The following is a 15,834-nucleotide window of genomic DNA, read 5'->3' as shown; positions in this document are numbered from 1 at the left end:
TTGATACGTTTTTGCTTGAAAAGTAGCTCTGATCTTTTAACGTATTCACATAGTTCATACTTACCTTTATTCATTTGCCCTTTGTTTTGCTTTATATTTTGCTTCCCATGCAGCTTTATGTATTGTACAACTCCGCTGCAAGCGCGAGCTGTTTGCTGAAAAATGCATCTCGGCTGCTCAAATTCTCGTTTAGCAGGAGCAACTGCCCAAGATAAAGCTACGAGCTCAAGATTCTCGCATTAAAAAAAAATATCACCATTAAGGGGGGACACTGGCTAGAGGCTGAACTTCTGAACTACTCAAGGGATTGGAATGAAATTTGCAGGGGAGATTTAGCATCAGATGTAGGTGTATTGTGCAAACTTTCAGCTCTCTAGGACAAATTTACATACCTGCATAAGATGATGTGTCAGTCTTCGTTAAGAAATCTATGATATGCAAATGAAGCTATTAAATCACCATTTTGACTGCTTGAATATAAAGTGGGGGATGTGGGACTTTGGGCTATCTAGTTTTAATAACTCAAATGTAAATACTTCAGGAAGAGTTATTACCTCAAAATATGAGATGCATATCTGTCCTAGTCAAGTTTTGCAAACATAGTTTACTATCACTGAGGGCTTCAACTTAAAAGAAAATAAAGTAGATAGCCCCATTCCTCAGTAAATTTCAGTTCAGAAACATCTTGATTGTGGTATCAGAATATGTTGACCTTCGAACAAAAGATTCCTTTGTAATAAATTTGCAGCAAAAAGTGGAACTAAGAAAAATGCATTCAAACATTGAACTCCTTAACTTTGTTACTAGCCTCACATTCCGTTAAAAAGATTTTATATCAACATACTGTAAATGACTAAATTTTCGCAAGGACCTACTTTTTGCGAATTTTGCGAATTGCGTACAATTCATGAAAAATACTTCCTGCAAACAATTCGGGCAATATGTGAACGCTATGGGAACTACACTCGATTCGCGAAAATTAGAACCCGCGAATAATTTTAAATTTTCATCTTTGGCCCGATTTGCGAAAATTTGAGCCCGCGGAAATTAAGTTGTTTACAGTAACTATTTGCCATATGGTTATCAAATTTAGCGTAAGGGTGTATAATTAGTATGTAGAACCGAAAACCTCACAGTTAAAAAATGAATTTTTTCAAAAACATCTGAAATTTAGGCCCAAGTACTTGTTCAGAGTGTTGTAATACAAAACGTCAGGAAAGCAAGAACTATCAAATTAACTGATTGTTTTACTAGAGACATGTTCAGCTTGGTTAATTCCAAAGTGAATTGAGCAACGGGAATGACAGTGTACTTGCACTCATGTTCTATTAAAACTGCCAGCACGTTGGTGGAATGGTGTCATTTCAACTCTTCTAAAATCCAAATAAAAGATGCCACCGGCAACATTATGAGTTTTCAAAAAGCATGGAGCACAAGGTCTCTTCTCTTTGAAATCTTTACCCCCCCCCCCCCCCCCCCCCCCCCCCCGGTCTCACATTGGCCTCGACCTTTCCGGTTTGGACTATATTCGCGACTCCAGCAAAACGGTCGCCGCCAAGCGGGAAAACCGGGAACCAGTCGGTCCAGGTCGCTCCGCGCCTCGCCGCGTCTCTGATGGCTTTCGCGGACACGTGCTGTCGGCGCGGGGGCGAGCAATGTAATTTGACGAAGGTCCGAAAATTTCTTAAGTTTGCCTGAGTGTTCATTAGTGTGGTGAAGCCTCAATAGATTGTTTCTTTCCATCACGTGTTTGAAAGCCCGTTTACTCCACAACACACGGTCGCGTGCTTTCAATTTTTTGGATGAGGAGGAATCACGGAAAAACGTTTTGATTTCTCGTCTGTCTCTAACCACATTCAAAGGGACGACTGCTTGGTAACTGATAAGTGGTTTCTTTATAAGGATGTAGAACAGTGGACTGAGGTCGACGGACGAAGTGTTTCACTGGAGAGAACACCAATGTTGCAGTCAAGTGAATGGGAAGGTTCGATAGCTGCTTTCCTTGAGTTTGGTTGTGCTCGATTAGCTTCAAGTTAATTTGAGCCAGTAACGCCGGCCGGTGCGTTGGCTATTCATCTTGGCGGTTTTTCGCCGAAAAAGACCACGTTAAGGGAGTTGGGCTAATTTCGCAATTACTTGATTCAGAAAACCTGCTCGCTGCGTATGATTAATGAGGGAAATTATCTGCTTTCAAAAGGTGGGGGATGCGTCTCGCAAAGTTAGAAGCTGTCACGTCATTAAGATCTATCGCGCCTCCAATATTTATATTATAACCCCTGTCGAAGCCAGCAGCAATACACGTCTACATTGCTCAGGTTGACCGGCCACAAAAAATACTCATTTTATCCGTTCAGGATTCGAAGTCAAGTTCAATGCAGAGAGGTCCGAGTGAATCTCCGATGAAGACTCTCCTCAGTTTGTCCGCATTCGTATCCGTTCTACCGGCTAGAACCGTGTGGCTAAGTTTAAGTAGTATCTCTCTGTTTGTCAAATATACTTTTATTCAGCAGTTCACATAATAGGTAGTTAACTAAGTTCATATTTCAACCCGAAGAATATACTAATATCGCTTTAGTGGGACCATAGTACGTAATATGATACATAATCCGCATATTCGTTAAAATGACTTGTCGATTGCTACTAAAACCTGAATTGGAATACGAGTATCAGCTGCTTAGTGAAGCGCCAGCGAGTTGACATGCTCCTTGGCTCAAGAAGCGCTTGCTTAATTTTTGTAATTTTCCTGCAGCATGTGTTCTTGACCGAGCACACAACTGGAGCTGTTTCTTGAAACGCGGACAGGCACAAAAGCTCAATTTGCGGACAGATAAGTCGCATGGTCGAGGCATGCGAGTTAGCTAAAGATTACTCTCGGTGGAACAATTTTGTAGCCCTCGCCGCTTTCCTTAGATGATCAAAACTAATTAGAGTCTATTACCGTTTCTCCGGAGCCCATAGTTTCGGTTTTGATCAAAGTCTCCGAAACGAAAGTTTGACATAAAAAAAAAAACAAAAAAAAAACGGAAAAACAAAGCTATGCTCGGCAAGTTTATGCGCACCGGCTACACTTAACTGTCTCAGTTCAAATACCCATAAAATTGGGCATTCAACAAAAGAAAATTTGTTAAATTGAATGCGCCACCCATTCAGGCGGCCCGGCCGAGCCGACGCGACCTGGACTCAGCCGCCATGTTTGTTTGGTGGTGGCGCCCCCTATAGGTCGCTGGAGTCGCGAATAGCCCCCACACTCAAATGAGTTTGAGACCACTGGTCTACACAATCAATGTAGCTCAGTGCTAGTGCTGATTCCTGTGCTTCATCCTCACATGCATTCAATATGCCGACGGTAAAAATTGTCAACTTGTACTACAAAATTAACTACAGAAGTTGCACACATTATGATGTAATGCAATTAGATAATAGATATAAGTATTGGACTACACTTTACGAAGTGGGGCAAGAAACCGTGGTGAAATGCAACGAAAAACACGAATACAATGCATTCTCCAAGGCACAGAGGACAGAGCGCAGCAACGAGTTGAAGCAACCTAACGGCGGCTGCGTCACGCGATCCTAAGATGGCAGCGCCCATGCGATTGAAGATGAAAAGGTCCATAGGCCGCTAAACACACCAGCTGAAGGCTCGTTCGAGGCACCATACTTTGCAGTCATCTGAAATTACCTTGCTAGCGATTTGCGACCTTTTTCTCAATTCCTTTAATTGTTTCACTGCAACATAATTTTTTTTCTTTATGACCACAGCCACCTCCTCCACTCTGTGTCCTTCCGCTCGGCACTGGCAACGACTTTGCGAGGGTGTTTGGCTGGGGTGAAGGCTACAGCTCCTCCGACATCAATGCACTGGATATCTTGAACAGTCTCAATCGAGCAAGAATACAGAAAATTGACAGGTAACATGTGAACCTGGCTGGAGAGATACCTTTTGCGGGGTCTTTCCTCACTCTGCTTGATGTTGTTTGAGATCCCCGTGTCAGGAGCCAGTGAAAACTCTCTCACAGCTTTTAATTACATACCCACCATACAATGCAGTATAATTTTGTTGATGCATTTCTCAAGGGACTGGGGTAAAGACGTGTATGTTTCAAGAATGCAAAACGACCAATGATGCTTTGGGGGCCCATAGATAAGACAAGAAGCAGCTCTGACACAGCAGTTTATTTCACATGGGATTTTATGACTGTGAAGTACTATCATATGTGTTCATATATTAGTCATCATCTTCTTTTTTTGCTCTCATCTTTTAAAATTGATGGTTGATCTGTAATAGTAACAAAAAAATGTCTAACTTTAAGTGAGAAAAAAAGTTGGTGAGCAGATTGTGTCAGATCCACGTGCTTTCCTGTATCAGTTGCTGCTCCTAGCGTGCCACTGCAAAGTGATGAAGCCCACTGCTTGCGCCGATGCAATGTGGCAAAGCTTGATGTGTGGTTTGTGCGTCCTGCAAAGGTGATACGTGATTATTCTTTTTATCTGGTGCAAATTCACTGGATTAAGGGATTAGTCATGCATCGCTTGACGCACGGTATGCACATCATTAGCCCATTCATCAATCCAATTCTGCACCTAAAAATTGTGAGTTCGAATTTATTGAAAATAAATTTGAATCTATATTTTCTCCCTTCATAATCGTGCGAGTGCATCTTCGAATGGTTGAAAAATCTTGCCAGTCTCGCTTTGCATCTGGTTCGTCATTTCATGTGGATATTTAGGTGGCTACTAGACGATCGGGCCGCTAAATAATGTTTTGTAAATGGAAGTACTATCTTCTTGATGCCTCTTCGCCGGTGCAAACGAACAACAAAGCTTCCGACACAACGAGCAGAACATGATCATCTTGCAGTTTGTGTCACGGTTCAACACGCATTTCAAGACACCAAATGCACAATCGACTGCAATTTGTATGACTTGATTTTTGAAAGAATTCAGAACTCCTTTTATCTTCTATAAGTAACGTGAAACTAATCATGCATTCAATGACATGTAGCACAGAACTACCAAGCTAATGTTGCATGCAAACATTGTACTTTGAAGTTATCTTGGATTCCTGATCACTTGAAAAATCTTCAGTTGATTGCACGATGCTCGTCCAAAAAATATGCAATGCCGAATGCAAGCGAGGTGATCATTTTTTTATCGCTATTTTTGATCACTACCAGTTCTAAACTTCTAAGTCCAAACCTTGGTCCGTTTGTAGTGGCAAGTTTGACGGGAGATGACAAAATAATAGTGCAATTGTTTAAAAAATGTTTTCGCGTGTTTGGGAAGGGACGTCACGAACATCAGAATAACAATCAAATTATTTTGATGTTGGACGTCGAAATAGTGACTGCCGAAATGTCAACCACTTTCACGGGTTATCTCTTTGCGCCGAGTGGGTTTTCACCCAAAATATTACTTTAGTTAAATATATTTTGCACAATACTTTATTTATCAGTCCGGCTCTAGGGGTGCATATAGGGTCGCAGAATATTGAGTATGCTATTTGTTTTGTGACCGAGGTACTCTCGACTCTCTAGGTGGAAAATCCATATATCTCCACAAAGACGGCTTGGCTTTGCTCCTCCGTGTCAGGTAAACCCCTTCATTTTTTTCTTCTGGGTACGTTTACATAATTCGCTTATCCAAAAGTAAAGAAACCATGTTGTTGCCTAAACTTAAGGTTCCATTTTTGCCTTAAGTTTAGCCAGCAATATTCTTGGTGCTTTTGAGACAAAACTGGTTCACATATTTGCGTTCGACTTCAATCGACTGCGCTACGACTGTTTGTGACAGCTTACAATGTCCCTGGGACACTTCTGACTTGCATATCTTTTATGCATCATTCTATCACCATGGGCTTAAAATAATTCTGACAATCTCATAAGAGACCATTTCTCAAAAATACTGCATAGATTTGATTTCGCAAATACTGCAAAACCCTCAGTCTACTCAAAGCACAGTTCATCAAAGCCAAGCAGAATTGTGTGAACCAGCTTTTATGGTGAACAGAACATAAACTGATTGTGACCGTAGTCACAAGGGCTATGACTGAAGGCTAGGATCTCTGCTTCCAGGAAATGTTCATGACGAACTACGCTTCCGTCGGCGTGGACGCCCTGGTCACCCTCAACTTCCACAAGACACGAGAATCCTGGCTGTACCTTTGGAAGCACAGGTTTTTCAACAAGGTCTCGCATCGCTTGCTCTCTTCTTTCTGTTGATTGCTATGATTTTTCATGAATTTACAGGCTCCCTTGTGGTTTTGCGGCTTTGCTGCGAACAAGGGCAAGGGGGTCACCCGAAGTGAAGCAACCCTGGATGAATAGCGTGCACTCTAGGCTTTGTGCGAACATATTCATTCATTCATTCATTCATTTGTTTATTTTCTATGCTCATGAACAGCTTGACGCCTTGGTAATGATGCACAACAAAATCTTCACAGGTTAGTTACGAAAGTCTTAAAAGCTACAAAATTTGGGTTAAAAACATCAATATCTGCTCCCCTGAGGATATTGTAGAAGTGTTGAATACGGGTCATGGGACTGGTTTGGATGATGTGATTAACATGAAAAGTTGGAGAAACCCGCAAAACTAGACTCGGAACGTGAATATTGATAGCAGATCTGAGATCTGGGCAATCAATTAATTCATGAATACATTTATACAGGAAAACAAGATCGCTCTCATGCCGTCTGGAACTCAAAGTAGGGCATTTGCATCGTTCCAAGAGTCTTGCATAAGAATAATAAACAGTACGACCAATGTAACAATCGTAAACAATTAGAAAAAAACGCTTTTGAACATTTTCAATCATCTCTTCGCTCGTAGAACTAATACAATTCCAGACTACAGAGGAAAACTCCAACTTGGTCTGGATTGACGAGAAATATAACTGAAGAATACAGGTTGATGTGGAGAACTCGCACATGATTCTAGAAATTACTCCCAGCTTATGCAAAGAGCCATTTATAAGGTTGTTAACATGAACAGTAAAATATAACGAAGAGTCTATGTATGCACCAAAATCACGCGTGCACTCGACTCTTCGCAGAGGATCAATGCCAATCTGGTAACAAAATTTAATTTTTTCTACCTTTCTAGACAAAGACATAATAACTGTTTTAGAAGGATTGAGGGTTAGCATGTTCTGACGACACCAATTGGACACACGCCTAACATCCTCCATAAGTTTTTCACAGTCTTCCAAGGATATGATCTGCCTAAACAACTTGACATCATCTGCATATTGCAAGACGGCCGAATATTTTTTATTTATTTTATTTTATTTCCAATACTACTAACCCCATTCGGGGTTGTTGTAGGGTGGTACAGTTTGAGATATTACAAGCAGAAAAATAATATTCAACACACAATTTGCAGGTAAATATTCAAAGCAAATATAGAAGTCGCGAATGAAAAATTAGTAAACAACTTCAATACAATAGATACACTGCACTTTTAAAAACAGCATAAAATATTAGTTTATGATGAAAAGTGGGCATCTACGTAATCGAGGAAGATTTCAATAGAAGAGGAATGAACAACGTTTTGAGGCAGGTGGTTCCATTCGTTAATGGTTCGGGGAAAAAAAGAGAATTTAAAGCAGTTATTATGAGCGAAGTCTTCCTCGTAAAGCTTGCCATGGTTGTACCGTGTTAATCATTTGCTTGTATGGATAAGATAATTTTCTTTTGGTAGGTTGAAATGATCGTTGGCTAATTCGTATAGAAATTTAAGTCTAGCTGTTTTTGCTCTTTTTTCTAAAGAGGAGAGACCCAGTTGCCTGCAAAGTTCAGAGGGAGAGACGTGCCTACTATACTTATTGCAAATAAACCTCGCGGCCATTCTCTGAACTTTTTCTATCTTATTGATGCCGGAGACTGTGTGGGGAAACCAGACGACGTTGGCGTACTCGAGCATAGGACGTATTAAAGTTTTGTAGGCTAGTAATTTAGTGGCAGGAGATGCAAATTTTAAGACTCGTTTAAGGAAACTCAGTTTGTTTAGAGCTTTATTAGTTGTGGAGTGAATGTGTGAGTCCCAACGTAAATTTTGACTTATATTGAGGCCGAGGTATTTGTATTCACCGACTTGTTCCAAGAGGTTATTGCCTATCTGGTAAGGAAAGGAGTAGTGTTGTCTTTTATTGGTTATGGTCATAAATACAGTTTTATTCGAATTTATTTCCATCTGCCAGTCGTGGCACCAATTTATGATGTGTTGAAGCGCATTATTTAGGTTAATCTGGTCATTTGGGTTATTTATTTGTGAGTAAAGTATGCAATCATCAGCAAAGAGGCGAATTTTTACGTTCACATCTTTGACCAGGTCATTTATGTATATTAGGAACAAAAAAGGTGCCAGTACTGATCCCTGTGGGACTCCCGATGAAACTTTGCCTTTGAATGATGAGTGTGCATTAAGTGCTACGTACTGGTAGTGATCGGAAAGGTAGTCTTCAATCCACCTGAGAATTTTTCCTGCTCCTAGTATAGATTCTAGCTTAAACAATAGCTTTGGGTGAGATACCTTGTCGAAGGCTTTTGACAGATCGATGAATATGGCGTCAACCTGTCCTCTATTGTTTATGACAGTGGAAAAATCGTGAATGCTTTCAACAAGTTGCGTCACTGTTGAAAGGTGACGTCTGAAACCGTGCTGATATGGAGTAAGTATTTGATTATTTTCGATGTGGGTGGAGACATGGTTCAGAACAATGTGTTCGAGCAATTTACAGCAAGTTGAGGTAAGGGAGATGGGCCTGTAGTTCGCAAATTCGTTTTTGTTTCCAGACTTATGAATGGGGATGACTTTCGCTAACTTCCAGTCTTTAGGAAGTTGCCCTTTGTTAAGTGATTGTGTAAATATTATAACAATCGAGCTCAAATCATTAATAAAAACATTGAAAAAGATTGGCCTAAGTATGGAGCCTTGCGGCACACCCGAAGAAGAAACATAAGGCCGGGAGTGATGTCCAAGAACACAAACAAAATTGTGTCTATTAGACAAATAATCTAGGAATAGGGAACAAAGGGAGGTACTCACGCCGTAGGATTCTAGTTTGTGTGCAAGGAGCGAATGGTCTACTAGGTCAAAAGCCTTAGAGAGATCAAAATATACAACGTCTACCTGTCCATGTTGACGCACAGTAGGCGAAACAAAGTTTAAAAAAGACACCAGATTTGTCTCAACAAACCTTCCCCGCATGAAGCCGTGTTGTGAAGGGCTTATCTTGTGCTTAAAAAAGTTTGAAATGCGTTTAAATAAAACAATTTTATAGATCTTAGCAAAGGAAGATAGCAACGACACAGGTCTGTAATTTTTTACGTCATCCGTTCTGCCATATGGAAGAGGAAGTGATGCGACGCTACGGTATGTTACGTGAGCTTCGCCACCAAATGTAACGTAACTGCGTAATCCATTTTAAAAATTTCGAGTTGTCTCTTCTAATCTATGCGATCAAGTTTGCTTTGTGTAGTGTGCTTCCCATAACTCTGATGGCAGCCTCGCGCTTACCAGCACGGGGTGGGATAATGGCAGCAGCAAATGGTGCAGCTAAAACGTAAACGAGAGCATTATGGGAATGAAATTTAATCCGATTGATATCATAAAATAAGCGTCAGTCGTGTAAATGAAACTGCACCAGCACTTTGCCGTCCACAAAAGTGCTGTTGTGTGTCCGGTGCAGTGGTGAAACTTGCATGTTCCTGCACTGACTGGACCTGACCACTCATGCTCACGAATGTTTGACATTTCTACCCATGGGCATATGACAACTGTTTTACGAGGTAAGCAAAATTAGAGAGCTGCTTACTGGCATGGTGTACCAAGTCGGTTTGGAACACCTTCGAAGACGCACCTGCTTCCATGTTTCTAATATTGATATCCAACTGTTGACTTGGTGATTGCTCAGACTAGACTTCCATCCCATTTCATCTTTGGATCTGTTGCAGTCTCAAGGGCCGGAAAGTATATAAATAAATATGAATGAGAAAACACCAAATAAATAAATATAGGAAGACATACACTACATACAAAGTTGCTATCTGTCTGATCTCTAGCGCTCCCCGAACGGGGAGCGCAAGTTTTTTTGTTTTCGCGGATTGTATGTTTTATTTTCCTAGTCGTCTGAAAAACGTATCTATGAGGTTCATTTGTACATACATTACTTTCTTTTGAAATGAAGTATTTAGCTGATTAGGACATTACATAATAATTGCGATCCAGGTGATTCACTAGGCACCAATAAAAGCACTAGGGAACTTTGATATATTCCTGTGCTAATGAGAATGGTGCGACTAATGGTGACAATTTGCAATAGTTACAGTGCAGGACACTAAGCACAATATACATGAGAATGCGTAGGAATTTTAACATAGTCACTCAGACGTGAAGCGAGGTGACCAAGAATGGCGACGCTGCTGATGACAATGTCTAATAGATTGTACACTGAGAGGACCCGCCTTATGACGCAGTTTTTGTTCGTTCTTTCTGGTATCTTTGTTCACTTGTTTGGTGTGCATTGCAGTGCCGTTCCTTTCCGCATCTAGTTTTGCCCGATTGCAAGTGGCCTGCTGGAAGCAGGCTGTAGTCTGGTCGGGAGGCCGACACACAGTGGCGTAGCCAGGAAGGAGGCTTATGGGGCTCAGCCCCTCTCCCCCCCAAAATCCAGCCGACCCTCTAATATACACACGACTTTTGGCCCCCCTTCCCTTTCTCCACACCCAAGTCATGGACATCCCGGCCACCTCAGCCCCCCCCCCCCCCCCCCCCAAAAAAAAAGACCGCATCTCCACGTAGTGAATGATGTTGGTTGGGGCGAAGCTCTGGTGGTGCTTGTCTGCGTAGACGCTGAGCCGCAACATGCCGAGCCTTTCGTTCGTTTTCATCCATGTCAGAAAGAGAATGCGTGGTATGGAACGTGGTTATGCCAATGCTTGCAAAGTTTAGCGCGATTATATACGCATTTGACCACAGCGCCCTCTCCTGCATAGACGTTTAGCGGCTACATGCAACGTTTCATCCATGACATCCCCAGCTCTTGAGTTACTACCAGATCTCGGAGCCCCCTACTCATCCTGCAGTCGTGGCCGAGTGGTTAAGGCGATGGACTAGAAATCCATTGGGGTCTCCCCGCACAGGTTCGAAACCTGTCAACTGCGCAAACATTTTTTTTTTCATCATTCTTTTTTGTTGTACACGAGCACGTGTTCACGTGTTCGTGAGCACGTGAGCTCACGAGCACGAGCACCAGCAAGATCGAAGTGAGTACGGAAGCTGGACGGACAAGGCTAGACCCTAAGGAGCTTCGCCCCTAAAAGAAATTCTTGTTTTTGCTACTGTCTCCGTGGACCGGTGTTCTGAGGCCCCTTTTCTAAGTGCCTAGGGCAGATTGTTGAGCTCGCCCTCGTACCTTGTGTGCAGCTGCTGTACTTCACGTACGGAACGAGGGACATCCTGGAGAAGAAGTGCAAGAACCTGCACCAGAAGGTGAGGCTTTGGCTGGACAACGAGGAGGTGGGGCTGCAGGAGCTGGAGGCCATCACGGTGCTCAACATCCCCAGCTGGGGTGCCGGGGTGCGTCCCTGGCACATGGGCGCAGGCGGGCAACTGGCACAGCCCCAGAGGTGAGGAGACCAAACGAGTCGGCTTGCTTTGTGCACCTTTGTGCGGAGCGAATGCGGTCGCCTCTTGGAACACGACACCATGTTTTACTGCTGGTTAGTGCAATGGAGCCACTAAACTGGGGTCTCTGGTGCACATTGCAGCATTACGGCTACTAGAGCAGGGGTTCCCAAACTTTCCTCCCCTTGTTGACATCGACGCAAAATGAAACATCAGTGTCGATGTAAAATGTGAAATTTATTTATTGTTTATTTTTTGTTCGTTAATAGCTTGAGTTGTGCAATATTTTAAAGTTGTAGGGTCGTCATCTTTGCTTACACACTATGTGATACTGGTCAGTGTGAGTGTTCCTTGATGCCATTGAAATATTACGGTGGCAAACATTGGAATGTGCTTTCAGTGAGTTAGGTGTCAACGTCTCAATTCAATACGTATAACTACTTCCAGCGCCATGACTCTAAGCCAATCCTGAGAGACAAGTGCACTGATCCAGCTGCTGAGGCTCTTGCAGTAGTCTCGAGCGTGATAAAAAACTTTCTGCTTAAACGTGTTTCTAGACTAAACAAGTTCCCTTTGTTGGTTTTCGAAGGAACTGAGACGTTGTTTGCAACAAAAGCTTCATTATCACTGTCCTTTTAAAAAATCAGGATTAGAGAAGTGGCAGAGTAAATTTACTAGTGAGTGTCATGCTTTGGCAAAATTACTTTTTATAAAAGACGAGCATGAGTCCAGTATGTATGCCAAAGCTAAGTAAGAGCTTTTCAAAATGTGTACTGACAAAAAAAGAAGCAAAACAGTAGCGTGGTTCCGATGCAAAATAACTCTGGTTTACATGTAATTCAAGTGAAATTGCAAACATGTTTGCTGAGCATTCTAAGTCATGTTTTTCATCAGCATCTGTTCCTAACTGTTGCACAACGTGCCATGACACAGCTGACACAGCTGATTTTTTTAATTTTATCGCAATTGACGAACCTGAAATCAGGGAAAGCATTCGTAATATGAAATCGAAGCTGTCTGCTGGTGCAGATGGAATCCCCAGTTTTATTGTAAAAGAGTGTGCTGAACTGCTGACTCCTGCCTTGTTATACATAGTATTTAATTTATCGTTATATTCAGGATTATTTCCTTCTATCTGGAAACGCTCCGTTGCTGTTCCAATTCACAAAGCGGGTGGTCGTAGCATTGTAAAACACTATCGTCCTGTTTCATTATTGTGCAGTTTTTTCCAAAGTCTTTGAAATGATAATGCATAAACGTCCGTACAGTTACTTTAGACATAAAATGAACCCAGAGCAACATGGATTCCTGGCAGACAAGTCTGTTGAAACCAATCTATGCTCGTTTCTAAACTATGCCGTTCAATTTGTTCGCGACCGTGAGCTAGTCGACGTAATATACTTCGATGTGACGAAGGCATTCGACAAGGTTATTCACAATACACTTCTGATTAAGCTAGATAGCTAGGGTTTGTGCTTGACTTACTGCCATTAGTTTAAAAGCTATCTTTCAAGCTATACGAATTATATTTGTCTGTCGGGATACACATCTGATTATTTTTTATTGTCTCCGGTGTACCCCAAGGAAGTAACGTGGGTCAACTTCTAGTTTTGATATTTGTGAATAACATTTCACTTTGTGTGGAAAATTCTAAATTGCTTTTGCTTGCGGATGACATCAAACTGTTTCAATGTGCAAAATCTCACTCCGATTGCATACTTCTTCAGGAGGACGCATCGGAAATTTCAAAGTGGTGTTCAAAGAATTATCTTTTGCTGAATGATTAAAAAACAAAAGCAATGTTTTTCACTAGAAAGTGTGATTCACTTGTATTCTCTTACACAGCAGGCGGCAGTGTTATCACCCAAGTGTCCGTCATTTGGGATCTCGAAATATTTTTTGATTCATCCTTAAATTTTAATTACCTTGTTTTAACTATCTGTAATGCCTCTTTTAGAAACCTTGGGGTGATATCTCGTTTCACAAGAAAATTTTCTTCGCCTGTTTGTCCTGAGCGATTATTTTGCTGCCTATTGCTCAGGAAGCTGGAGTATTCTTCTTTTGTATGGAATTGTATTAATCTCACTGCATCATGCTCTATTGAGCGTGTCCGAAAATGCTTCAAAGTCATAATTTATGACAGGTATTTTGACCACATTTGTTACTACAGCTATGAGCAGTTACTTATAAAACTTGGGTTGTGTACTTTGCTCGATAGAAGACGATTGCGTGATTTTGTTTTTACATAAGGTTGTGAACGGTGCTGTTGACTCACCACTTTTGTTAAGGGGGGACACTACCCAGAAAAAACAATTTCTACAAAAAAAAAGTTAATTTTGAAAAATGCCATATTTACATCTAGCATCATCTAGAGCAGGGAGGGCCAAGCTGTGGCTCGCGAGCCGCATGCGGCTTTTCTCGTGTTAAAGTGCGGCTTGCGGCTCCGTTCTCTACCCCCTACCCATCCGCCTCCCTCCCCGTCACACGAGCCCTTCTCCAAAAAGAGAAATGGAATGCGTTTTATATCAAAAGACACATTGTTGTTTGGTAGCCTTGTGCTACTGCTACCTTACGTACAGTTGGACTGCTTTTGACTCGGATAGATTGAAAGTGCTAGTTTGAGTTTTGTTTATTGCTCTGGGCAAAAGTTTGCCCCACTCCCCATAGCTCTTGGAGGTTTCATGGTTTTGTTTGCGGTTCCTAGGCCGAGTCAGCCTGGCCACCTCTGATTTTATTCCCAGACAGTTTCATTAGTCTACACTGCATAGTTAATTTTTTATAAATTATTTTTGGCCCACCGATGTTAAAGAGAAGGTAGAGATTGGAGCACTTTGAAAGCATTTTTCTCCATTCCACTTTTTGGCATAAATTTCAATTTAGGAAAACTATTGTTTGTTAATGGGGCATTAAGAAAGACACACTCATTATTTTTCCTAACTGGGATTTTATGGGCAACGCAACTGTGGAATTGTATTTTTACTTTCTGGATGTCTTTTATAAAAGATGTTAAGATTTTGTCGACAGCATAAAAGGCAAAACATTTTTTTTCCCTCTGTGATGTTAGCATAAACCAAATTACTTTTTGGAAATTTTGTTTTCACAGTTGCTCTCTCGAGGCATTCTGTTGCAGATCTAGTGTTGAAGAATATTAAATATTACATTAGTTTTCCAACTATAGCTTTCCTAAACAAAGTCACTGTGTTCCTGGTAAAAATGACTATGATTTCTTTTACAATTCATGTATACAGATGAAACTTTGCACTGCATTCCTCCTTGCAACTGGCAGTATATATACTGTAAATTTAATTCATATTCAGTCAAAGGTTCAAAAGTCGACCCTTTTGGGTAATGTCCCCCCGCAGTGTCAATTTTCATGCTCCCCTGCGATCCAATCGATTTCAGAATCTTTTTACCTTTCTGCTTCGAATGACATATCACCACAAACGAGAATGCAACTTGAGTTCAATGAGCTGAATCAATCTGTTGTAGACATTTTTAGCGATCTGATTGTTTTTTGACATAAGCTTTAGTCAATTATTTGTACATTGTTATAACCTTGTTTTGTCGCCTGCATTTATTCTTGATGACAAGCAATGTACCACTATTTAGGCTTTGTGCTGTCTTTGGACACCCAACAAAAACAAAGATTATTATTATTATTATCTTTGAAGTTTGTCGGACGAAATGGGTTCAGTAAAGTACAAAACGGAGGGCAATAGGATCCTGTACTTTGAGATGATACTGGGAGATCTAAGCGACGTCAGACGAGTCGGGCGCCACTTCTGTAGAACAGAACTTTTGGCAGAGTGGCTGAATTTAATTGTCAAAGTTTTGGTCTGCCACTATGTGCTGCACGGGTGATTGAAACGGTTGAATGTACGTCGGGAGGTATGTCGGCACACCTGGAACTAGCGGTAACAGCAGGATTAAGCAGTGGGACATCATTCTTTTATTTATCAAATTGTTTCTCGATTTATTATGGCGCCAAATTGTATTAGGAAAAGTTCTTGCCCTGCATCTTATTTTCAAGCGGTTTTTAGCGGTCTTTTCTGAATCCCTGTCACAGGTTTTTGATTTTTGAGTCGGCATCGCTGCATAAGTCGATAAGTCGGGGGCCCTAACGTACATAGCGGGACCAAGTTATCGGAAGATTGCTGCCCGCTGCGATTGGCCAGCTCCGCACCGCCAACCAATTGCACTAGGCAGCAA

General features: G+C 41.5%; 1 protein-coding gene across 1 annotated transcript in view; it reads left to right on the top strand.

The window, feature by feature from the left end:
- LOC8025011 (diacylglycerol kinase epsilon) overlaps positions 1-15,834 on the top strand; it is a 39,782-nt gene that overhangs the window by 11,517 nt on the left and 12,431 nt on the right. Inside the window, exons 6-9 of the mRNA XM_029987792.4 lie at positions 3,763-3,911; positions 5,538-5,592; positions 6,075-6,188; positions 11,425-11,627. Coding sequence (XP_029843652.2) covers positions 3,763-3,911; positions 5,538-5,592; positions 6,075-6,188; positions 11,425-11,627 — 521 coding nt within the window. The remainder of the gene's footprint in view (positions 1-3,762; positions 3,912-5,537; positions 5,593-6,074; positions 6,189-11,424; positions 11,628-15,834) is intronic.

Source organism: Ixodes scapularis, unplaced genomic scaffold, assembly GCF_016920785.2.
Source record: "Ixodes scapularis isolate PalLabHiFi unplaced genomic scaffold, ASM1692078v2 PGA_scaffold5__190_contigs__length_132052651, whole genome shotgun sequence".
NCBI lineage: Eukaryota > Metazoa > Arthropoda > Arachnida > Ixodida > Ixodidae > Ixodes > Ixodes scapularis.
This window is presented reverse-complemented; position numbering and strand designations above follow the sequence as displayed.